This window comes from Megachile rotundata, chromosome 3 (assembly GCF_050947335.1).
Source record: "Megachile rotundata isolate GNS110a chromosome 3, iyMegRotu1, whole genome shotgun sequence".
Classification (NCBI taxonomy): Eukaryota; Metazoa; Arthropoda; class Insecta; order Hymenoptera; family Megachilidae; genus Megachile; species Megachile rotundata.
In genome coordinates, this window is record NC_134985.1 from 22,871,466 (window position 1) to 22,897,917 (window position 26,452).

General features: G+C 46.1%; 1 protein-coding gene across 5 annotated transcripts in view; it reads right to left on the bottom strand.

The window, feature by feature from the left end:
• The window catches only part of LOC100876600 (uncharacterized), a 165,276-nt gene that overhangs the window by 131,530 nt on the left and 7,294 nt on the right, over positions 1 to 26,452 (bottom strand). For 4 of the 5 annotated variants that reach the window (XM_076530143.1, XM_076530140.1, XM_076530142.1 and 1 more), the window contains exon 1: positions 5,733 to 5,766. The exons of the other annotated variant lie outside the window; for it this stretch is intronic. In XM_076530143.1, the coding sequence (XP_076386258.1) occupies positions 5,733 to 5,751 (19 nt within the window). In that variant the 5' untranslated portion in view covers positions 5,752 to 5,766. Of the gene's footprint in view, positions 1 to 5,732; positions 5,767 to 26,452 lie in introns of those variants that run through there. 5 annotated transcript variants of the gene reach the window in all.

Below are 26,452 nucleotides of genomic sequence, written 5' to 3' on the forward strand. Positions count from 1 at the left end.
CGTTCAGCGGTCGACGATGAAACGGACTGTTTGGATACGACGCGAGGAACGCTGCGAAGAAATCGTGGAACGTTGTTACTCCTAAACGCGAAGTAAAAAAGTATAGCGAGCATATTGTATGACGGTAAAGTTAATAGCCAACGTTGAGTCCGTCGCGTGGTCGAAATTTTGCAATAAATATTCAACAGGCTGGAGGAAAATTTCAAGAGGGTCGTACGTTAAGTTTGTTCGTTCGGTTAATTGAACGAGCCAAAGCGAACGATCACGGTCGAAACAATTACCGTGCAGATCCGATCTGTGCGTACGTCTTCGCTGGCTCAGCTGGGGCCAGCAACGCGTCTCGCGAGCGGACGCCCGCCTCTTGGACGATTACGCTTATTTACAGGCTGGAATCTGCCGGCTTATCGTCGAGATCTTCTTCGCGTCCGAACAACTTCTCGCGAACTTCGCCTGTAAACGTCTTTACCAGCAACTCAATTATCCTTTCGAAAACCTCTCGCCCGCACCTCTCTCCCTGCCGCCTTTTTTTTCCTCTTTTCGTTATGCACATTGTTGCGCGCTCCAACTTCTGCGAAGAGTTATTCTCGCTGATTTACGCGAACGCGGCGCGTCGGAAAAATAATCGACGCTACTTTCTTGGGAGTAGCTCGAATACGAACGGAGCTCTTTCGATTATCCTAGCAAGGATTCGTCGTCGACGAATTTACGAACGTTAGTCGCGATTGGACGAATCGAATTAATCTCTCGCAAAGATAACCCAAAAACGGATAATAACGAGCAACGAAATGAAGAAACGTCGAAATTTACAATTATAGCAGGAAGTAACCGATATCGTAGAAAGGTAGAACAGGCAGCGTGTACGCGATTTAATCTAACCTGGCACGTACATATCGATACCAGGAGCGTATACCTCGATGCTATCTCGATGCTGTAGCTACTTTATAGATCCATAGAGACACGCGGTAATAACGCGCTACCTACCTCGGCCCTATTAACACATTTGTTTTCGCGTTATCGAATATCTTGGGTAATACAGGACCGAGCAAGGAAGACGGATAGAAAGCGGAGAGGAAGAAAAACAGAAAAAGGAAGGAGCGATCGTGGGTGGAAGAGACGCTTGCTCGGACAACCATGGATCTCGATTCGCGAAGGTGGAAAAACGATTGTTCGTTTACGAGCGTAAGATAATTCTCCTATTCGGCGAAGAGGTGCTTCGACCTAACGTTTACGCGAGTTTCTCGACGTTTAACGCGTCGTTGACGTTTCAACGACATAAAATAGAATCTTTATTCATATATAAATAGGATGTGCTTGGTCGATATGGTACATGAAATTTGAGCCCTGAAACCTGAAGTTCTTCGAAAAAGATTTCAACTTTCTCTGGTTCGCGCACCCTTACGGACCATACTCGTGTGCCTATGCACACCAATCAATTTATGCAACTGTTAAGATAACAAGTTCCATAAACAGCGAACAAGTGTTTCTTTTCGACACTTTCGACGTAACGGGTGAATCCGTGAACGATCTATGAATAAGGACACGCGGCAATACGCGGAATGCGTGGTAACAGGTTGCAATCTTTTACGATAATAAATTAATTAATAGGAAATTACTGAACGAAATATGGCATTGCTCGGTCGACGAAATACTGTGTTACAGGGGATCCGTTACTCCGTCGTGACAGCGAATTAACCACGATAACGAACCACGATACGGGTTTTGATTAATCGTGATCAAACGAGTGCCGATTCGTTCGGTAAAAGGCTCGAAAATGTTCACGGGTTATTAGCGCTATCCGTCGGGTAGTAAAACGACTCGTAGAAAAAAAAAAAAAAACTTTCGTAGCGATCGAAAGCGGCGTGACGCGATGCTTTGCAGGGAACGATCGATCGACGCGCTTCGAATCGGTCTCGAATCCGGTCGCTCGAAAAGAACACTACAAGACCTCGAGATACTATCTCGACAAGTTTTCGTAAACGAAACACCTCTATTGCACCCGTTGCGCTTGTTGCGCTCGTCGTTCACTCGTATTACTGCACAGTTTATTTCGATGCGACTCTTGGTCAGATTTTAGATAGGAACAAATTGCTGAAACTGCTTTAAACGGCTCTCCTATCGAGTTAGCGGGTTTTTTACGCCCGAGATGAATCCGACATCGTTCCTACCGGAATACTACTCGGTACTTAATTGAAATTTCGAAGAAAACGAGCGTCGAAACGAACCGAACGTGCTATTAATTTAACCTGAACACAACGACCCGCCGTTTTACATCTGTGCCCTACAACATTTTCTCCCCTCTTATTTATTTATTTATTTATTTATTTATTTATTTATTTATTTATTTATTTATTTATTTATTTATTTATTGTCCGTGTAACGTGTCGCGCGAAAATTGATTCGACCTCGAAAAATGCCTTTGGATTCCACGACTGCTCGCACGCGCGCTATTCCCGTATAAATTTTCCAGCTGAGCGGAATTCTGCCGATAAAATAAACAGGATAAAAAAAGAAAAAAGAAGAAGAAAGAATTTCGCTTATCGAGTCTCGCGCGTTCGCTTGACCAGTGGCATCTTTTTCTCGGAGAAACGTTGAAATTTATGTCTGATCCATTGTAGCCGGACTATTGTAAGTAGACGGAATTTATCCGAAATTGTCGTGGACACGATACAGACGCGGTTAGATATCTGCGGTGTGGGTGGTGACATTTGTCACGGTTTAAACGCGAGTCTGTACGATAGGGACATAGCGTCGATATCCCGACTACTTTTAAGGCTCGTAAAATCACGATAAAAAACGCGCCGCGGCGATATTTTACTATTTTACTAGACAACCCTGTCGGACGGAACCCCCACGTGGAGATGAAAAGGTCGAACGGAACGCGTACGTGCCGACACGTTATCGCGAAAAATTATTGCGTCGAATTCGTTCGTAAGATTGATCGATTTTCAGTACGAGAATCGCCATCGAAACAGATGATCGTACGAATACGCCAACGGACGGTAGTACAGACAAGTTGAACCGAAGCACGAAAAAGACGCGATAAAGAAGGTAGAGGAAAATCGCGGGGTGGCACGGCACCTCGTTAAATGGTACAACCCGTCGTTCGATTCTTGAACAACGAACCGAAACAGGAGCGTTCAAAAACGGCCACGAACGTACAGCCTCGGGGGCCCGGTCCGTGACAAATTGATCGCCTCGATGACTAATCGTGGCTCGCTAATTACCGAGCAGGCAGGCGGCAAAAGAGAAGGTGGTAGAGGTTCTAATTAATTAGTCAGTCGCTAAGACTGTGCTCGGAACTCGGAACACGAGAGGTAGATAGGTAGGCAGCGAGAGCAGAAGCACGGCCGATTAGTTCGGTAGCCTAGCGGCGATAATTGCCCTCGCTGATCAACGCTCGACCAATGCCGAGTAATTACTAATTATTACTAATTAAGCGGACCGCCTCGAACCCCGTGGGTAAATCGTGACGGAACAACCCCTCGAGGTGGGATGTTAGCGTGGCCGCAGCATGGCGCCTCGATTCGCTTTAACTCTGCCTACGCGCGATTACCGCGCGACTTTTCGAACGGACGATTACCGAAACGACGAATACAGAAAATACGCTATCACGATACGCGTATAATAGATTTTAATCGATAAATTTCTTAACCTTTTTTTCTGAACGTTCGTTCCGATTAGCGAGCGAAAAGGAATCTCGAATCGTTCAACGTTTTTATCGTAATATATTATCAAAAAACTCGTTACGATTTTTCCACGCGGTTTTTGGGTCATGATATACCTACCTACCAAGGAAACACGAGCTTTCTCTTTTACAATGTTACGAACAAGCATAAAATACGACGAAACGCGAGAAAGATAAATGATGTACCGTTTTAAATATATTTATTACACGATTCAAATTTCCTCGCAACAACGTTCCACTTAATATGGGGAAGAAATTTTCACGGACTTCACCGTCGCGAACGCAAGAAAAAGAACAAGTCTGTACGCGAGTAGAATCGGTCAAGATTACGAGAGACATAAAAATCTCTAACGAGATACGAGGCTCCTCGTAAAATCCTCAACGGAGAAAGTTCATTCGCATTTCGATTATCATCGAAACACTGAGATTCTGTTCGATAATCGGATTAGAGACGGACTAATTTTTACGAGGTTCTCCGTTACCGTCCCGTCACGTCCACTTTCGATGACTCTCACCGTGGACGAGTCGTACAAAGCGTTATTTAAACTAGCGATCAACTACTACTCGTTGTTCGAGTTTCGTAATAAGCTGAATGGAATTTTTCGTTTCCTTTCGTACGAATCGCGCGTAACTATGATCGTACCGTAGATAAGGGAACTACGATGTAAAACTAACGTAACGACCTTTCGCGGAGAGAACAACGTTCTTTTATTGTCCGTACATTTCCTCGCGATCAATCCCGATTAATTCGTACTCGAAAAGGCTATTATAACCGACGAACGACGTACAGATTAACCCGTTACTTCGACGAAACAACGACGAATTACGATGTTAATTTACCGACGCGATGATCGATAAGAGACGGTCATCTTTATCCAAGAACGATGGTCCCCGAGAAAAGACCTCGACGACAAAGTAGAAGAAGAAGAAGAAGAAGAAGAAGAAGAAGAGGAGGGAGAAGAAGAAAAAGTAAAAAACAGAAAAAATGAAAGGAAGAAAGAGGCTCGTTTCGAATCTATAACGACGACCGATCGTACAAATTTCCTCCACTTCGACCTTAATGTACCACGGACGATTCTCGTGAAAGAGAAAATGAAAGAGAAAGAGGATCGTTATCGAATCCACGGAATCGAACGGAAGGGGAAAAAAAAGAAAATCGAGCAGGATCTTCCATTGAATGGACCCTCGCCTCTTATCGCCTTCGATCGTCTTAATAAATTGTCAGGATTCTCCTACCCACCCTCTCCTATAGATATTCCACTCTCGTGTACGCTACACAATCGAATTTTATTTCCGCCGCGCGGAGAGAAACGATTTTGGATAGGAATCAACGTAGCAATTATCTCTGTCAACCGGTCACGTTTCCCTTATCGGCGACTTTTACCGTGGCCGATCGGTGTACCGCACACGGAGCTTCGTCGATTCGACGATAATCTTTCGCCACTTCCGTTTACACGACCTGACCATACAGTTTTTGCGAGCGTGCAGCCAACTTGGCGGAATTCGTTCGACGTCTAAACTTTGCCGCTAGGATTTACTTTCGATTTACTCGAGAACACGAAATCTGGATGCTCGTCGAACGCGTTTGGTAGATTCGTGGAAGCCGAGGTAAGCTCGTAAACGAGAATCGTGCAACGCGAGAGATAGGTAGTTTTTAATCGATTCGGATAACGTAAATCGAGATTACGTTTCGATGTCACGAGATTATTAACATCCTCGAAACGCGGGACGGACAGATACGCGTAACATTCTACGCGCAACAATAGAAACAATACAAACGATGGAAACGAAGTAAGAGAGATTAGCCAGGTTCGTTAGATTTTTTTGCCGAAGGTTTCAAGTTTGAGAGCAGCATCTATCGGGGAGCTTTGGCAAGGAATCGATGCAGTGGCCGCGATGGGACGCGATGGGACGCGATGGGACGCGGCACAGCAATTGCTTGGCTTCGCAAAAGGGGGCTGTTATCTTGGACGGCGGCGGTACAAGGACAGGGCTTAAATCTCGCCGGTATCTCCTCTTCGCGGCGGTAACAAGTTTCAATTCCTACCAATTCCACGGCCATACATCACTCCCCGGTAGATACAATGGTGACTTCGGTGGACTCGGGCCACGGCCTCGACTTCCATCCACGCGGACGATAAATATCTTATTGTGCGCGAGAAAGAAGTATACTGGACACCCGTGGAAACCGGCACGCCGATGCCGATATCTTGCAGCGCTTCTTCGAGCCAATGAGCGACGATCGACCCCTACACGGAAATAAATAAATATATGTACTTATGTATACGTAGATATAGACGCGAACCAACAGAGAAGAATCTCTCCGTTCGATTCAGACGTGATCGTTAATTTAAGGAGGTGAGACAACCTTTCGAACGATATCGTTTCTTGTCGAATCTTTGCCTAACATCCCGGTGTCGAATCAACCTAAAACGAGAACAAAGTATGCGTCGTATTCGTGGTTAGATTAAATTCGAGCAATATTTTTCAATCGAACGATGAGCGACAAGGAGGCTGGGCAAAAACCGGTGGCTGCGGTGGTCCACAACACAAAATCGGCTCGAGGCAACGTTGTAATAACGAGCGAAGGTTATATTTCACTGTTTGACGCCTCCTTTAAATTATTATCCGGCAATTAAAACTCCTCGCCGTGAACTGGTCTCACGAGTTAAAACGCAATCGCCCTGCTTTTTATGCATATTCAAATTCCAGGCCGATCCCCGGCCACGATGGTCGAGGGCGACGGGCCGAGGGGATTGCAGGGACCCTTTTAATTTTCCGCAACACCTTCTTCGTGGAGGATCCGGATCCCCCGTGCGAGCTTGCGAAATCGAAAATCATCGTTGCTGCCTGTCGCCTGGCTGCTCGATCGAACCAACTCCCCTCTTCTCTCTTTTAATAACTATACTTTGCGATTCGTTAAGCTGCTTCGTTACAGCGCGCGTTTAAACGAACAGCTATTCTCCGTCCAGCTGGCGCGACGGATAACGAACGAAAAAACCGAGCCACGCTGCTTGCCAGAAATATTCGTTCATTAAGATTTACGCCTATATCATCGAACGAACAATTTCGTATTTCGTCGAGCACATATACCACTATATCTACGCGAATCTAGATTTATTTATTCTAACACCGTTTCCGCGCCTTTTATACTTTCTAACCGAACACGCGATCAACGTATTCGTTTATTATACTCTTAGAACCGGTGTAGCTACATCTTCTGGAATAAGATATTGGCGCGGATCTGTGGGAACCGATCGGCCACGTTCCCTCTATCGTACCAATCATCTCGTAGCCGTAACGGAAGCAAATTCTTTTTCTCTCGAAATATCAGCGTTTCGCGCGAGCACACTTTTTACGGTCATATTTTCCGTTAATTACGTAAAACCGATTGACCCAGTTTCCAGACGAATCGTTAAACGGCGAGCGAGCGATCGAGACGAAATCGATGAAAGGAAGCAGGTTCGAACCGTGAACGAAGGCGCGAAGGACGCGCGGTGCAACGACGATACTTAACGCGTAATACGCTTTAAGGATCGAGCGTGTTTATCTACGATCAGGTTGGTACGCGAGCGATCGTCACGCAGCGCTGGGACTACATTTATTCCGATGTCGCTTTAATCAACGAACCAGAAATCGCGAACGTTCTCAACAGGGATCGATAAGATCGTTTCCGCGCGTTACCGCGTTAACTCGAACGAGGTGTTAAATATCGGTGATTTCAGCCGTTCTTACAAGCTCGTTAAGACATCGTCGATACACAAGCCGAGCTCGCTTGCTCGTTAATAAGCCGGCTAGCGTTCGAAGAAATCCTGGCGAACAACTTAATTTAAAGCTCGTTTCTGTCATTTCGTTCGCCTTCGGATTCTCCTGCTCTCCACGAATTCTCACGACCAGTTCTTCCGACGCGACGTCGAAACGCTTTGTTACTTCGAAGTAAGCGAAATCGAACGTTCTCTTTTCTTTTCGTTTCGTTTCGTTCGAAAATACGCAAATACTTGAATAAGAGAAGAAATAGAAGCGCGAGTCGAAACGGAAACGGGACGAAGAAGAAGCGGCCCGTTGCGAAAAGAATCGACGCGATCGCGAAGAGACAAGGGACTGACGTCATCGAGGCGAGGTTGCTAACATTTGCCAGGCGTTCTTTCGCGTTGGATCGCGATCATTTGAAAAAATAATCCCGAGGATTCGCCATAGGTGGCATGCGCGGTTTGTTTGGAAACCGCTGGCTGACGCCCACGCAACGATGACCGTATAATTTCGTCGATTACGAGATCTCTCCAAATATTATCGAACGATCCTTGTCGGTGCTCGCATCTCGCTGTCTCTCCACCCGAAAAGTTTATCGAATTATATAATACTACCGGGTCAATGTTTCGATTTTCTTCGTAATCGTATCCGTCAGTTATTTCGTAAGAAAAAGAGGATAGTGACAAGTTTTTCGTAGTTGCGCGCGAAACGAAGAGACCACCGCGGCACGCGGCAACCTGCTCGAAAGTTTCACAGGATCGAAAAGGAATTTGCCAAATTCTTTCGGTTCTTCGAACCCCTATAAAGCGATACCGCTCGTACAAATCCGGTTCCATTACGCGATAACGGATTGACAGGTACAGTGTACGTATAAATAGCCATGCCTAATGGGATATACGATAATATGGATTACCAACGGGATATTAAGGATCATACATTAAGAATAAGGATTAATAATGTTACGGCGTAAGAAGGAGAGAAATAACGACTCGTAGGACGATTTCACGATGCAGGGTGAACAAATATCGTGGCACACCTTACAGTACGCGAGTCGCTGCCGGTTACCGGTCTTCGCGATATTAACCTGGTATTTTAATGGTCCTCGTTTCTCGTCTTAGTTTCTCGTCTGCACAATGCGATTTGTTGCTGTTACGAGATGCAGTTTAACACGAAACATAATAAAAAGTAACGTTCGCGCTTTCGCGTGGCCGGTTGCTGGAACTATGCGGTTGTTACGCGATACGATAACGCTCGGAGCAAACATTGACGGTGCAGTTTCACCGTTTCACCGTTTCGCCGTGTCAGGATTTCCTACGTTTTGCGTATTCGAAATATTACGCGTAGAACGACGCGTGTTAACCGCGTCGTACAAGTTTACTCGAAAAGACGCTTCGCGATGAAACGATAACGAGCTGCTCGGCTCTCGTCGATTTTCTGGCTACCGTGCAACTTCCATCGAACGAGTTCGAACGATCGAAAGCTAAAATACCCGGTTGCTTCGATCTTTCTTCGTAACGGCAAGAAAATCCGCGAACAATCGATTCCACGGAACGGATCGAGTTCGAACGATCGATACACGGGACACTGCGATCCGCAATACGAACAAAGAGCGTACAAAGTAAACACCGATGCGTGCCACGTACGCGAACGTCAATCCCTTTTGTAGCTACGACGTCATGCAAGCTTGCGGGCTGTCCGGAACGAAAGGATTCACTCGGATTCTTTGTTACGCTTTTACACCGTGTAATTAATACGTTAACGAAGATTATCAACAGTTTACGAACGAGTTACTTCTAGATCCGTGAACGCATGTTTCGTTCGCGTTTAACGCGGAATATTAATTTGTAACGTTTCGTTTCGCGTTAGTCACACGAGCGATCCTACGAAAATTGATAATTCGTTTAGGCCTATCGCGATACGATAATCGTGATTAGACTAGTTACGAGAACAACCAACGACGAATTAAAAGGAGAGGAAGATTCGCGAGTGGCGGTGAAAAATGCGACAAGCATCGCTTCGATAAGAATCGGCCGACGAGCGAACTGCAATTACGCGCTCGAGCGTTTTACGTGCGCGTGACATCTAATTAAAGTGATTGGCAAGTTTATACGCTTACGCCCAGGAACGTTAACGCGGCCCGTATAATTTAACGAATGCCTGAATTTATAAACGGCGTCGTAATGATTACCAATTACGTAATTTTATGTGCTTTTTCGGTAACTTCGAACGACGCGTACAGTATACGAAAAAAGTATCTCCGCACTCTGGCCAAGTTTTAATATCGTATTTAAGAATTCGAGCGTTATTATAAAACGAATCCCGTAAAGATCGCTGCGACGCTACGTTAATATATCGGAAACGTAGCCCGATACGAACAGTACACGGATTTTCTAGGCAAAACAATCGCGAGAAAAGAGAATTTCGTCGACTCGGATGTTAAAAGATGCGAAGCTTCGATCCATCGCCTCCGGTAAAATTAATCGAAGACTCTGGCTAATTTGTTCGACTGGCGCCTGTGAACCGTCGTCGAGAGTCTGGAGAAACGCGTTCCATGCCGTTCAGAAATCCGACTTTTAAATTACGCAAATGCGAGTATCGCTTACCGAGGAGCTGCATTTTATTTCGTACGACGCGTCGGTCCCGCGTAAATTTATCTTCCGAAACCAAAGCGAATATTACGCGAATGCGCGCTCATTTATTTCGAAGCAATTTTAAACAATTATAACGAGGACGTTCAAGCAGAACGAACACTCTCGGAGGCTAGACAACCGAATCGAACGTATACTGTTCAGCGATCTAGAGTACGATCGTCGAGTTAACCAATTGCAACAGCCGTTTTAGGGCTTTTAAACAATTTCCAACGACTAGAATAAATAGGAAAAACGTTTGACTCGCGCAATTGTTTGTTAAGTTGGCTTCCTTACCGCGGAATAACAGTTCTATCAACACGTGCATAGTCGAGCGAGTTGCGTGGGCGTAATGCCGTAACAGCGGGGCTGCACGTGACGGTGTCGGAGAGACAGGAGGTGAAATCAAGCAGTGGAAACGGTATTAGGTTTGAGGTCGTTCCCATGGCCCGTTCGGTGCACACGGTATTCTGCTTAATTCGTACCGCAATTACCGCAGTCGAGCGAATCGTTCGGTATATTTGTTAGCCTACCGCCAGCCATCGAAGCTCGAGACTCGACTCGTAGCGATCAATTTCTCTGCGATTAAAAGTCGCGATTAAGCCTAATTGCTTGACTGTTCGGCTACGTAACAATCGATATATTCTATCTGGGCAGTTTTTGGAGAGCGACGCGACAATTTAGAAGCGAGCGAAAAGCCGAAACGCGAAGAACTCGGTGAAAACCAGTCGGCTTCGCATCCTTTTTGCGCGCAAGCTCGTTTCTCGCGTAGCTCGGGGCCAGGTAGGTATTCGATCAGGCCTGGCATGAAATCAAAAAAGGGTTATCGCGCGTTACGAATCGGCATTTGTCGCGAAATAGAGCTGGGTCCGTTTCTGGGCGAGGCAGTCGCAGAAAAAGGAACAGCCGCATTCCGCGCGGGATTCCGCTCGAGTTGTACCGATCTCACGCGTGAAATCGCATCTACCGACGTGGCGCGGCTTCGAACAGCTCGGCACGCCGCGAAAACGCGTTATCCGCTCGACCACCGGTAGCCACCGATCAACCGGAGATCTCGGCTACTGATTTATAACTGTCGCGAATCATAAACTCCCTACGCGTGAATCGTACAAACTCGATCTCTTCGTCCGCTTATTGGCATCGTCGCCGCGCGTTACACCGTCGCGCCTTCGATCCGTAACCACGAAAGTAACCGTAGAACGCGAATTTTAATCGATCGCGTCTTCGAAATTAATCGAAACGAGTTCGCGCCGGTAACATCTGGTACGCAGAACTCATTGAGCAATCGCGCCCGAATGGTAATGTATTAATAAATATACGCGATTTCGAGCGCCTGAATGGAGCAGCTGAAACGTTACATCATACCGCAGAATGACATATCTTGATTATTTCGACGGAAAAGCTTATCGCTTGTTTGTCGCGATTCCTAAGTTTCGAGAACGAACAACAAATTCTCTCTCGCGATTACCTGTCAGATTTTCTACGTTTCGAAACTGCTTAGTTCGCGAGCAACACACTTAAACAGTAATAACGAATTGTCTAGCTGTTTCGAAAACAGCTACCTATTATACTTTCTTCAATATTCTTAACTCGATCGCGCTTTCGCTTCGACATCCCCCATTGTTCTTTCGGTTACTTAATTAGAGAATTAGGATATTACGCATCGCGAAAACAAACGAGTCGGAGAACCGCGTGTGCCACCGTTAAACGGCTAAATACGTAATCCCGTTTGTAAGACCCGTCTTTTAAACGGAAAACTACCTGCGTTTCGCTTTGCTTTTTCCTGTCCCCTCGAGCCCTGGTAAGTGACACGAACGTACGCAACGAAATCGTAAAAACTTGAACAATTCTTCGTGAGAATGAACGAATCGACGGCAACGCGAGGATGCGATTCTCACGCCTCTTCGATCAGATCAGACTTTTATCCGGTAATTTTCTCTTCTTGGTCCACGCAGTCGCTTTTTGTTTCTAGTTGTTTCTAGATTGCTATACGTAGTTCCTATTTGTGTCTTTGTTTAAAATAAAATACGAGAATGCAAGTCGGAGTACGCAGACGATGAGAATTTCCCTGTATTTATTCGAGACAGGTTCGCGAGATACGGTCGGAATATTCGGAGTTTCCGCAAAGAATAGCCCGATACACGGCGCGGAGTTTATTTCAATAATTCGCCCGTTAAAATGCTTTCGACCAGCTTCAAATCGAAATTCCCTCCGAGAGCGGTAATCTTGCTTTTTTCCTATTGACCCTCGAACAGCAATTTTCTTTTTCGTAGAATAACGAAATAAGTTACGTTCGTATCTCCTGAATAGCGTTTCGTAATCGTTTAGGATGGGTTCTCGCTTAGGGTGGGCCCTTCCTTCGTTGAAACAGTAAAAAACGAGCGATAAGCGCAATTAACCAAGTTGCATTAAGCGAAAATTAATTAACCGGAATCGTAGTAGCGACGGTACAGACGATAATCGCCTGGTAACACATCCAAAGCTGAATTACCGACACTTAGCGGATTATTGCGAGCAATAATTAAATCATAATTAAAGAATTTATTTTCAGCTTGTCCGATCCAACCGGTAATTCATGCGCAATGGTAAAATCTCTTAATTAAGCATTAACTTATATCAGCCGCGAAACGGGTTTTCGAAACCGCGCTTTCGTAACGCGATTCGGTTAATGTAAAAAAGAAAGAAGAAACGATCGGCTACATAAACCGCTTCGTACATCGATTCAAATATCGAGCAGAAAAGTTGACATCGTTTGATCGGTACTCGCTAACGTGCGCTGACAAAATTTGCAAAGTAAATCTCGTACATCCGAACACGCGTCTAAACGGCCGCGCCTATTCGAGCATCCGCTCGCGTCGGCTCTCACGCTCGCCAACAGTCTTACCGATAAATCTCGGCTTTCTAACAATTATAAAGCAATTTGTGCTGTCGCAATTGTAAAAGCGCAACGGAATCGCGAAAGTCATCGACCAACATTCTGACGTAATCGTCGCATCGAGCGACCGAAGAAAATTTTCAAACCGCCAAAATTTCCTGACAAATCTCCACCCTACGATTTCGCCCTACGATTCAACCTACGTTGGAACCGTAGATTTCGATAACCGTCCGGATCCTAATACGATATCGACTATCGCGAACATGCGTCGATCTAGTTTCGTTTCCGATCTGGCCGAACATCGTAAATTTCTGAAACGACGCGTCGCGACGTCAGCAAATTTTCGAGCGACCTCGGCGGAGGATACAAGAAAGTAAAAATCAATTTAACATCGTTTGGTCCTGTCGACGAAAGCGGTGACCGACGCCAAGGATCCAAGGCAGCTCGTTAGCGATTATTATGATCGCGGCTGAATCACCGTGCGCAAAGTTTCGTTCGTGAACGGAGCACGAGATCCGCGCGAAGATCGAACAATGAATAAGAAAGAGACGAACATCGTGCCGTGAGATACACCGGTAATAAGCCAGGCGGGGTTCATTAAAGGCATTGTTGTATCCGAGGCAAATTCTGTCTCTCTTTCGTTCGATCTGCCTTTCTGTTTGCAGCGCGCCGCAACGCGCCGCAACGCGACGTAAACTCACCCGGTTCTCTTCTCGTGCATTTCACCGATGCTGCCTCGTAACAATCGATCGAAAGCGAGCCACCTACAACAACCCGAAACTCCTTCGCGTTTATTTAGCCACGCTCATCCCGCGCGATCAACGGAGCCTGGCCTGTCGGACCCGCTTCTTTCGGTCAGTCCTTCGAGACATTGCACAGTCTCGATGTAATCATCGAAGCGTGGAATCGCGACGCGCGATGTTTCTTGCCTTTGATGGCACGATCTTTTCATTCCGCTATCGTTACTCTTGCCTTCGCTTTTAGATTCGATAGGTCGCGCTCTCGACTTCGCTGGCTCGTATGGGTTTCGATTTTCGCGTAAATCGGCGATATTTCGAATTGTTCGAAGAAAACACGAAATAAACACGAGGACACGGTTGCTAAAACGCGATTAGTAGAGCTGGCTTGTTTGTCACGGATCTAATCCGGACAATAGTTTAGTAACTTGAGCAGAATCGTGGGAGGCAACGACAAGCGGATCGCGTACGCCCAAAGTAAATAACAAAAATAAACGGCCTCTCGTTATAATTATCACCGCGACAAACCATTGGCAAAGTCCTATCGATGCGCGATCGTGTACGTACTCGTAGGCCTGGGTCGCGATCTTCTCCAGTAAGCAATTCTACAATACTTGTATAAGAGAGTTTTACTTCTAAAAGGAAATTGAAGATGGAATCGGAGGTAAATGCATGGAAAGATTCGCGCTGGGTTATGTAGATTTAATCGATCGAAAGGAAAGCAAGGAAATTTCAATGAACGAGTTAGCACCGTCGTATCCTTTTAATAATTATGTCAATCTCGCGTAACGGAACAGAGATAATGGCGGAGGAAAGGAGCAGATAAGGGCGCGATCCTCCGGACGAGTAATTAATATTCCAGCGACGAGCTAATGGCGTGCATGTAGCTGCATTATGCCGGTTGATTGAGCTCTCTCGAAAAATTCGCTGACTCCTCGTTGCTCATTATTTCAAGCAAGCCTCGTAATACACCGTCCTTTCTTTCTTCGGGGATTAAACGGCCCTCCGTTGTTTTTCTTTTTTTTTTATCTTGTTCCGTAGATCGCGATTCTCCTCGACTCTTTGCCCCTCTTCGTTTCGAGATCGGAACGATTTTTCTTTTATTTATAGTTAGTTCGACGAGAGTCGATTATCCGAATCGCAAAATTCTCACGATCGAACGAACCAGCTGCACATAGGAATTCGGTAGATCGGAATCTGTCGAATTCCGAGGAGCGACGAGAAGCGAGCTCGCGATACGCGAGTCGTCGTCGCGAAAGGCCACGGATGAGGTACCAGAATGATATTTCGCACCAGAAAATAGGCTGTGTATTAATACCATCCTTATTAAACCGTGTTCCCGACAGTTTGATCCGTAACGTTCAGGCGTGGCCAGAGCTTAATAAGCTCGGTTCTGCCAACAACCGAGCGTGTATGATTAAACGGACGCGGCCAGGGACACTTTGGACGTACGTATTAACTTGACGCGAAAAATGTTTGTCACGTTTCCATAACTAACCGATTCGACGAAAGGAATACGAAGAAAAATTCGTGAACGTTTTAGCAACGGATTCGAGGAATCGTCGCGATCGCTCTAATCCGAAGAGGTTCGGTGCCGAGGCGATAAATAAACGGACGACTTTCTTTTTTCCTGACCAGTCGGTCGGGGGATTTAATTATAGAATAGGAACACACACAATTGGGACAGACGCGCACCGAGTATTCCGCTCGAATTTTGGCGAACCGCGAGCCTAAAAGGTAGACGCCATACCGGGTGTTAGGAATGTACCAGGGCCAACATGCTTCGGATGTTTGGTAGTGCAAATCTCGTTTGGGGATTGGTTGCATAACGGCTGACGGAAACGCGAATAGAAAGGAAGAGAAGATTTGTGCCAGCAGCGGACTCGCCGCGCCGTGTCGATTCGTTCGAATCGAATTGGACGCTCGATTTCCTTTCTCCGCGGGAAAATCGGGAAAATCGGGAAAATCGGAAGAATCGGGAGAAGGCGTCGCAAAGTCGAGAAGGAATCGGATGCATCGGAAAATTACCAACAAAGAATGGACGCGTCGGTCAACGCTGTTTCTCGGAGACACGGAAGTTGTTCCGCCCACGTGGCTAGTCTCGAACGAAAAGGCGTTCTCTGATGCTTGTCAGCGAGCTCCGTGCTCGTAACAACCACCAAAATAGAAAATGTTCCCCCGAGTTTAACGCTGCTTACCGGTTAATAGCTTTACCAAACGCTCTGTCCACCTTTCAACTACCTTCCCGGTTATCGCCGACGATCAAATGAAAACGCGAAAAAACGAAGCAGGTGGTCGTTCAATTATTTTCGAAACAATAAACGATAATCGCCAAGGGACGAGAAACGTCGGAAATACGACGTTAGTAGGAAAAAGAGCTTGTGCCGATGTTCGATTATTTACGAGCGTCTCGTACGCGTCTCGAGAACCATCTGAAAGATTCGACGAAAATTGAATGTTAACAACGAGACGAATCGATTTTATCGACGCGCTGCGTGCCATCGCGATTTTTCGCGAGATCACTTGGGTCAGGTATCGCCGTGCTACCGAAACATCGCTCGATAGATCGTGGCTTTTAAGCGATTAGTCTCGTTTCGTGAAAACGTACGCATCGAAATGTTTTTGCCGAAACGTGTCGAGGTCGCAGTTACGAATGTCGGAGCGAGCCAACGATATTTTTCGATTCTTCTCTTCTCTCGATATTTAACATTACTAGCGTAACGAATCTACGTTTCTGTCCCTACGGATAGGCTCGATTCGCGGTCTTCTATCTCGACCGGCACCGCATCATCCAAGGATCAGGCCTTTCGCTAATTCGCTTACGCTTACTCTTACGCGAACACCGGTGTCATCCTTAAGCTTACAATTAGTCCAATCGTCCATCGACCCTAATGGAACGTTATCTCGATCCGATATAAAAAACGATAAACTCGAGGGTGGACGACGTACCGGTAGAAACACTTGCAAATAGAAAGAATAGCGCGTGCATGCAATAAGTAATACACTTTGGGTGCATATTTAATGTTTTACCGTCGTACGGGTAATCGACGAAGGCCAGAGAACTCGCTTACCTGAAACAGAAAGAAACACGGTTTAACGAAATAACGAGCGTATAAAACGCACGATCACGAAATTTCAGAACAAGCGCGTTATACGCGTTCGGATTGCATAAGCATTGTTATTTATCTGGCTGAGAATCGCCAGAAGATTCGCGTTAAAATAATAACGCGACGGCTGCCAATGTCCTCAAAAACGAAGCCGACTGACGGAAATCGACCTGTTATTTCGTTTAACGCTTGTACAATCGTTTAACGCCTCGCATTTACGCTCGTATACGACTGTACAGACGAAACTTACGATTACGGATATCCAAAGTTCCATTGTTCCAAGAACAGAAAATTTCGAAAAAAAATGTAAAACCTGCAAGAACCATATAACGGGATAAATAAGCGAAATCAATGTCCAAGAGCACGCGACGGAAAGTTGCTTACTCGCATTCGACTATTACGCGTACGAATGTTGTTCGCAATTTGGACGAGGAGTCTCGTAATGTACGAAAGATATTTGCTCGAAGCACGGTAGAGTCGTCGAAGAGCACGGAAAACGTGGATTCGGAGTCTCGAGATAGCAGAATCCTTTGCATAATGTTGGAAGGTGAACGCGTCGGCGTAAATTACGTCGAAATTTTCCAACGTTGAGACGCGTTCGATCGCGCGATACGAAAGCTCGTTAACCGAAGCCTCGTTATCGCGATACCGCGTAAATAATCGTACGCGAGAGCCAGACTGCGCTTTTACGCGCGCAACCGTTGCAGCATGGTTCGCCGACGTACAACGATCAGATCTGACACGATTTTTAATCCATGAACGTAACGCACCGTGGCAGCGACAACGCCGCTGCGGTACTATCTACTCCAACGAATTCGCTATGTATTTCATTATTAGAGCATCTTAGATATCTTTTCATTCTGTCGCCGCATAATTGTTTCAAGGTTACGGGTCAAAAACAGGTTTGTCGAAAAAATGAAACGACGATTCGATGAAATTTCCAATAACGTCGTTCGATCGCGATACGTCGAAAGCGATCCTCGTAATCGAACGTCAAATTCTCGCGAGGAACGTGTTTGCCGTTACGGAGATCATTACCGGAGCTGTACGCCAACTCCTCTCGTAATTATCCGTGCTGGCATGCAACGCTACCGATAATCGCCACTATTAGACGGCAAGAAACATTCCCGATAAGTGTTTCCCAGATAAAATCAGCCTACTAGTTACCAGCCTTTTCATTAGCAATCTCGGATGCGTCTCAATCTCGGGCCCCGCTTCGAACCGTTTATCGATATAATTATCGAATTAGCTCGTTAGCGTACGAGAATACAAACATTCGAATTGCCGCGGAGAAATTTCGCTGAATTACGAACAGTAGGTTACTTTTCGAAGAGACGAAGATACTTTGATGGAGCTAGAAGGAACGCTCGGAAGGTGTCTATAGGATCCATGGATAGAGGATAGAAGGTACACGGGCAAAAGCAACGAGGAGACGGTTGGTAAGCATATGCTCGCTTCGACTTCCCCTTTCTCCTCTTTCTCGATCCGCCTCTGGCAAGCCCGTTAGGCTAACTTGGGAGTTCTATTTGCGTCTTGACTTCTTACGTCTTACGTCTTACCCTACGACTCGGTCTACACCCCTCGCGGCCGCTCGTTTCCCTCTTCGGTAACGGCCGGTCAGCAACGCGGTCAGACTTAATTCGAATTACCGATGCTACCCGGTGGAAAGCTTGGATAGATTCCCGAACTTTCCGCCTCTCCGTTTCCCGGTTGCTACTATCGCTACTATCGGTTAAGCGAATCCAGCCGGATTCCTACGAACAACCGAGACGTCTCGATGAACGCGAAGCGAGGACAGTTCGATCTCGTTAAAAAGGATAAAAAGAAGCGTGCGCGTGGCGATGGCGTCGTCGAGCGTGCAAGCACCTCCTCTCTCGCGCTTTCCCTCATTCAATATTTGCTCTTCCGCCCCGCGACCGAAAAGATACCGAGGAGAAAGCAGGGGTTCGGATCTTCCGTTACGTCGGAATCGGCTCCTCGACGACAGTTTTATGAAATCAACGCAGCGTCTTGGAACTTTTTCTATCGAGACCCGAAGAAAGCGGCGTATACATTTTCGTCGATTCGAAGAGATCGAAAATGCCCTCCAACAATTCCGCTTCGAAAAATTGTCGGTTCTCGAAGAGGTAGGATCAATGCTGGCGGTGCTATTTCAACCGAATGCTGCGTGTTCGGAACGACGCTGCGTGATCCTGAAACGTGATCTCGTGATCGCGAGAGTACGCGTAAGGCCCGAGGAATTGCGCGTGCGTTTCGATGAAAAAGGAAAATGAACGACGGGGAAGAAAAGAAAAAAAGGAAGACGTCGTTGAGTCACGGGCAAACATTTCAACCGGCACGGCGGCGTCGCGGGGGCGTTTGGTTAACCGCGATCTTTACATCTGCACTTTATATATTTTTATATCGCCACGGCCAAGCGCTGACACAAACATTTCCCTACCACGTGCTGGATTACTCGCGAACAGGCGGCAAATAACGCGCGAAATTTCCACTCTTAACGAGTTGCTTGCTCCCGAAATTTATACAATCGTCTTCTCCTTTACCGCTCGCGACGTTCGTTTTTTATTTCACGACCGAACAATCTTTCCTTTCTACCGTTACATCGATTATAATCTATTACTCGTAGGATGTCGACAACGTATCCTTTAAGGAATTCGAATAAACTTTCAAATCGAATATGCGACAATCTTCGACGAGATAGACTCGTTATATCGGCGATTCCAGTACGGAGAGAACGCGGGAAATAAAGACGTTTCTCGAATAGCGTTACCGCTAATCCCTGCTCTCGAATCGGTTAAACTTGGTAGCGCTAATTCCCAACGAAGCATCGATCATATAATAAAAACGTCGTCCTGGACGGTAGAGGTTCGTTAAGCGTCTCACGGATTCCAGGGGATGTTTTCTCGAAACCATAAGTTCTCGATGCCGGCTGGATCGGCGAATAAAGAAATCGTCGAATCGGGACTCTTCCATTTATTTCGCGGCACCTGTCTTCCATAATTTCTCGCCGAGACTCGTCGTCTCTCTCTTTCTTTCGTTTCGCTTCTATTAATCATCGGTCGATTCCCCTCTTTTTTTCGCCGACTGGTAATTTCGCGTAATCACCGGTGAGCAGTAAAGCACGCTAACGAGAAAGCGTCTTGCTAGCTCGAACGAAAGACTGTCAGGAAAATTATTGCCTCACTTGCCACGGCTCAAAAGATCGAGCCACCCTCGCGGTCTTCTTTTCCGCTACGAATAAACACGCGTTTCGCTCGCGTGGGCGTGAAATTCCTGTGTCGCTTCGAGCGACACATTTTACGCTAACGTTACGTTGTTTTCCCTGCAAAAAATCCAAAAAAAATCGACGATGATGGGATACGAGACGATCGATCGAGGAAAAAGGAACACGGAGCGAACATATCGCGACAAAATATACCCGGATCGATCTTCCGGTCGAGAAAATTGCGCGGTATTAATCGAATTTTCTTCGCGTCGCTACTTCGATTTTCTTTAGGATAAGCAATATTTTGTTTGGCGAGACAGAAAAGAGAATCTACCGTTGGATTATTCGGTCAGGCGAATTATGCCGCGCGTACGAGCAGCATCGACAGACGGTAGGACAGACTGGTCGAATGCTCGACCCGCTTATCGTGAGTCATTCTAGAAAATGTGGAGTGCTGCCAGCCGACAAGAGGGCGGATGAGGTCGGTTGGCACTTCGACCCTCCTAGTAATACATCATTCGTGTCTGCTCTCTAGTTTTAATATCTATCTCGCGTTTACCGACATCGACTTCTCGTTCCCCTACTTCTGCGGTCGAATCTTTCTCGCGTTCGTTCTTCGCACCTTTAGAGTTTTTAGAGTTCCGTGTCCCTGCGTTCTCGAGTTCCCGTATCGCTGTATCGCGTTCACCAATTTTTCCTAAAATATCGTTTCCGAATCGTGTTAACTCTGCGACGGTCGCGAACGGTTGCTTTAATAAAATAATAGCGAGTTGTTGCACGATCGTCTTTACGGATTGGTACATAAAATATCGCGTCGAAAACACTGGCCGCAAGGTAAAATTAAACAACAACGGAGAAGGTTCGTTCGAGACGAGAGACGGACGAGAGACGGCGGCGCGGTGTATTTTTTACCAAAGTTACCATCAGGATAATGTCTTAACCGACCGTTGCCAGGGTCGTTTGCACATCGATCTGAAACGAGTTTAAGTAGCCAGTAAAGTCGTTTACACCTTCCACCAAAAAGCCGTTTGTCTGGAGGGCGTGCAAGCGATTACGGGCCACCTCTTTCTATAGACTTAACATTTACATACGCGAATACCGATACCTTTTCCCCTCTCTCTCTCTCTCTCTCTCTCTCAGTTTTTTCCTACCTGTTGCTTTCGATAAAACGAACCCAAGAAAGCCTTGGTTCGCGTTATGGGTTCGGTGAACGGCAGACGCGAACATAAATCGGCAGGTGAATATCCAGGTAAGAATATCGTTCCCGATAGTCTCTGATTCGAAATTGTTCGTGGAATAGCCAGAGAAACAATGTAACTGTTACCCTTTCTTTTATACAAATTCATGGCCGATAAAAAGCTGAACCTATAGAGGTTCGATGTCGCCGGTTGTTTGAAATCCTTTCGAATATGCGGGTTGTTTGGTTAGGCGAAATATATGCTCTGTCATTACCGTGATCTCGATCGATCTCGTTCGATCTCGTTCGAACCTCGATAACTCGTGTTTCGATGTTTTTTTCCGTTATCGCTGCAGTAGCGAACGCGTTATCGTATACTTCGATACGGGTTATACACCGGCGTTTCTAAGCGAACGCGTTAACGCGTTTTAACCGCGTTCTGGAACAGGTTTAAGTTCGAGTGAATCTGGCTGGAGACGAGTTTGCATTCTTTACAAAAAGATTCAGCAAAATGAGCAGCGCGTAACCGTGCAATAGGCCACTAACCATACGTTAGAGCGTGGTTCCGATATCGAACGGTAAGAAAATTCCTTTGAAGCCAAAAACGATACTGTAAATAACGCCGTCCACGATAGCAACGAACAACTCGTTCAAACGAGCTACTTGTTTGCGCCAAATTGATAGTTATCGGGTATCGGCGTCCGAAAGACTGTTACCGAAAACAGGTAAACTATGAGCTCGTCGAATTCCTCGCGACTCCTCGCGATATTAATTCCGAACCGAGTAGATTTATTCGAGATATAAACATTCTGGCCTATCGCCGATCAAAGTGAACCGTATCTTAATATATTTTCAAGGTTCCTGTAGCGTTTCATCGGCTCAGCCAATCGCTAACCACAAATACGCCCGAACCATGGGGTAATAGGTCATTTTAATCGTATCGTTGCAGCGTGTACGTTTATAAGCGTAGTAGAACAGGATACCACCTGTAAGCTGCTGGCTCGTCAGCAAAATATTCGTACGCGAGAACTCTGGCACAGGTGTTTAACCACTGTTATCACTGTCACCACCTACTGAGCGTACATTTAACGAACACGGATCTATCTAACTCGAGCCAATATAACATACGTCGATAGGTATTAAATAAATAAATACAAATAATTGCGGTTCGAAATTGATTTTCGTTTATTTATTTATTTATCGACGATGTATATGTATATATAAGAGTATGTAAATACTCGTGATTTAGAGGGTGGGTAAACTGTTGGTTCGCGTTTAAAGGCAAAAAAGGGGCAGAAAGTTTGGACGAAGCGCTTTGCATAGCGTTTGCCAACGTCTGGCCATGCCGGGAATGGCTGAGGGGAGGCACGTTCTGCCTTTATACCGTCTAATACTTCGGACGGAAATATCCGTAATGCAAGGACAGTCTCTAGCCGAGCCCTCGAGCGCGAAAATGTTGGGCTCGTGGCCCGTGCGATTATCGTAGGACGTCTCGAGGCAATTTCTCGTGATAAATTTCTCTGTTTTCCGTCGGTGTGTTGCACCGCGATACGACCATGGCGCGGCGATACGCTTTCGGGTTAACAGACCAGCGCCTCTTTTCACAAACCTAACCTAACCTAACCTGTCAAAAATTCTGTAAATTCACACGACAATCGAGGATAAAATTCATTTTTAACATTTTCGGGCGGACTTCGGTTGGTTTTCGAAACGGAGAAGATTACGAGACGGAAAGCAAAAACAAACAGAAACCGTAGAAGATCTTTCTTTTAACTTTATCGAAGACTGCCATCCATGTCTAGTTTCCGCACTCGCTATAGTGTATCGCTATAGTACGTTGCGATCTATTGCGAGGGAATTTTCGCGCGATAATCCATTCTGGCACGTCGCGAACATAGCGCACCGCGTGGGTGAAATGTCGAACGGTCCCAAACGGTTTCATCGCGATCGCTAGAACTTCCGTGACGTCCGACGGAACTGCAAATGTTTCTAGAAATTGTTTCTAGAAAGGAATAAATAGTAGGCACTCGCCGGAACTACGAATTAATTCGATTCCAGAATGCGAAGCGCAATCTTTTGTTCGTGTCCAATAAAGTAAACTGTCAAACTTTAAAATTCGGAAATATCGAAATCCGCGCAAACTCGGTACGTTGACAATTGTACCGCAGATTCCTTGTTTGTTTGTTCGTTCAATGTTTTTTTTCTCGCCTACAATAGACCATAGTAGTCGAAATAAAAATTGGAGAAACGAAGAAAGAAAGATGGAGAAATGTGTAGGCCGTTTTGGATCTTCTCGAAAACTCATCAATAACGGAACACATTCTGCTCGGGACGTAACACATTTGGCAACAGGAATCGCTGAATACCTGTTTTATGCTATGAAGCGGGTGATATAGATTTGGCCAATGGTATTTAGAATGGTTGCCAACGTACGGGCACAGAGCACAAACTATATCCTCACGCGACCCCTCGCATGTTCTCGATATGCGTAATTATAGAACTTCATTGACGAGTTGGCTCGTTACATTTTTAAACGTTCAACGCGAAAGGCTAAATTAACGTATACCGATAACGAATGAAAATGGACTTTACCATTTTCACGACCTAAACACATCTATCTTTATTAATTGCACATTATGAATTAGTCGTTGTTCAACGTACGCCGAGTAACTAGAAGAGTCGATATAAAGTTTCCAACTCGAGAAAGGAACATTTGATCGAAAAAGCACAGTCGCGTATTTATGTACTTCGGAATTTCGACTACTCCTTAAGTAGTAGGTAATTGAAAAGTTGATTAAATCGACTTAATAAAATACGCGAAACAACTATCTAACGCGATTGTAACTTGTCCGATTAAATAACGTCGCTTTCTGGTATTTTGACAAACTCAGGACATTAAGTCGTCGCCGTTCGTAATTTTAGTAGCTTCTCTCAGGACAACGAGTATACGAAACAGCGTACAGTTTACATTCCTTGACTGATTAATAATACGCCGTCTGTGCGTGAAATTGAATAAGCGAGCGTGCATTAATCAGCAGCTCGCGACCGAGTTACCGACTCCAAAACAATTTGCCGTTTTTCATGGGTCCTCTAGCGAAACTGACGTTCGTAGGTGGTCGAACAGCTGAGCAAAGACGTTCAAGTTGCAACGTCTTTTCGCTTCTCGCTAGATTCTAGATAGAAACGGCTCGTGGTCGGTGTCCGCGACTCTTAGTCCACGCGTCGCTCTCGAAAACAGCGATCCGATTCGTGTCGAACGATCGATAATAGCTACGGTTGACCAGGAAAACGTTCCAATGCCAATGTTAAATGTCTGTAGCGCGAGCACGAAATTAGCTCTCGGGCATCGCAAGATCCCGTGAACGCGTCTTACTTCGGCCGAATCTTGCCAACAGGCTTTCCATTATCCGTTTCCTGTCGCAACTTTGAGTACGGCCGCTGGGTGTCGATAGAACCGAACGATAAACGAGACGTGTCCATACGGACGTCGAGCAAATTGAAATTGGCCGGTCGGGTCGCGAAACCGACTATACACGCTGTTTCGGCGCCGACATTTACGTCTTGCGTTGCATGCGTTTCGCGAATCGCTTAGCCGGATTTATCCGCAACCTTGGGCATAAATGGCGCGATTTATCCCGCTTCGAATACGTGCTCGATCCTGTCGAAAATGTTCGCGTGCCCGGCTGGGCCGCAATTGGCAACGAGCGTTGCTTCGAAACCAGCGAAGAAAAGAATTCTCGTCGTAAACGAACGAGACCCTCTTTTCCCAACTCCCGTAATTAGGAAATTAGGAATTTTCGTAAAGACGCAGCGTGTTCGAAATCCTCGCACGAATAGCGAGAAGCTTGTTCGCTCGGTCGAGCATCGCAGGATTAGCTAGTCGAATATCTGGCAAATTCGAATCGAGCGAAAAGCAACGAACCGCGAAACTGTACGTATCCAGCTGGATTTCATAGTCGTTCATTAATTCCCGTTGACAGGCACAAAGCTGTTTACCCGAACAAACGCACCAACTGGAGCGGACGGTTTTCCAAAATGGCGCCAGCAAAAAAGGATGCGACGAGGACGGTATTTCGTTTGGGTACCATCCAGGTCACGTTCTGTCCGGCGACGAGGGTGGAGAGGCAGAGCAGAAGAAGAGGGAGAAGAGCAGCGAGACCGCGAAGCGAACAGAAGCGAACAGAAGCGGTTGACAGAAGAAACGGAGTTAAAGAGGTTGGACCAGTCTCGTGTTGGGCTCATTAAGGGCTACAACGGTTGAAGAGGCTCGCTTCCTAGACGCGACGCCAACTCCACGCCAGGTGTCATCATATCTTGGCCGATCATCGTTTTTCATCCGTTACTCTCTTATACCGACCGCGTCCTCTAATCCACGTTATTAAGCGTGAATTTGATCCGTTATGTTCACCGGTGAATTACGAGCATCCTTAGCCACCGAGTTCGCGATCGCGATAAACTTCCGTTTCCAGATTATTTCAGGGATCAACCGTGGGAAATCCTAACTACGAGAAACGAATTTAGTTTGTCGCGCCAGAGCTATTTCCGTATTTCTATATCTATATGATATTTCTACGGTGAAGTCTGAGAAAAAAAATTCCTTCGGCAGATGGAGCAGATTCTTTTTTCTCGAATCGACCTAGAGCTCAGGTTCTGTCCTGAACTACGAAACCGTCGTGTCGAGAAACACGATGTTACTCTTCGACGAGGTGAAATCCCTTCGGATATTGACACGAACGTTGTCCGCCGATCACGGTTCATTGTACAGCATCAAATTCACGTTAACGCTATGAATCAATGCCGGTTACAGCGATGCAACTACGCGAACGAACTAACGTATAATTCGACCGATCTAATTTAGTGAATCATCCAACTCACTGACTCACTTGGCACGTCCGAGATGCATATTCTTTCCTGTTTGCAACCAACTGCCGCGTAGCTTCCGCGGAAGATATTCGAACCTTCCTGTCACCGAAGGTCGACCAATTTCGCCAACGAAACGAAAACACTCTACGCGAACACCGTACAATGTACTACTGCTAACATTTCGACAGCAACGAAACGCTCGAAAGGCTCAGGATGCGTCGCTGTTGCGTCCTTTGCGGTCCGATCAGCCACCATCTTTTTTCGTATTACGCGAACAGATCTTTCGTTTACATCGTTCGGTATTCGGAGCATCGTTTAAAATCGCATTTACGAGCGAGAGCGGGGCCCGTTTCCACGAGTTTCTAAGCTTGACTGCGATCAAACGTCAAGGTCAAAGTACTAGATAATCACGAGGAAGAAAGTTTG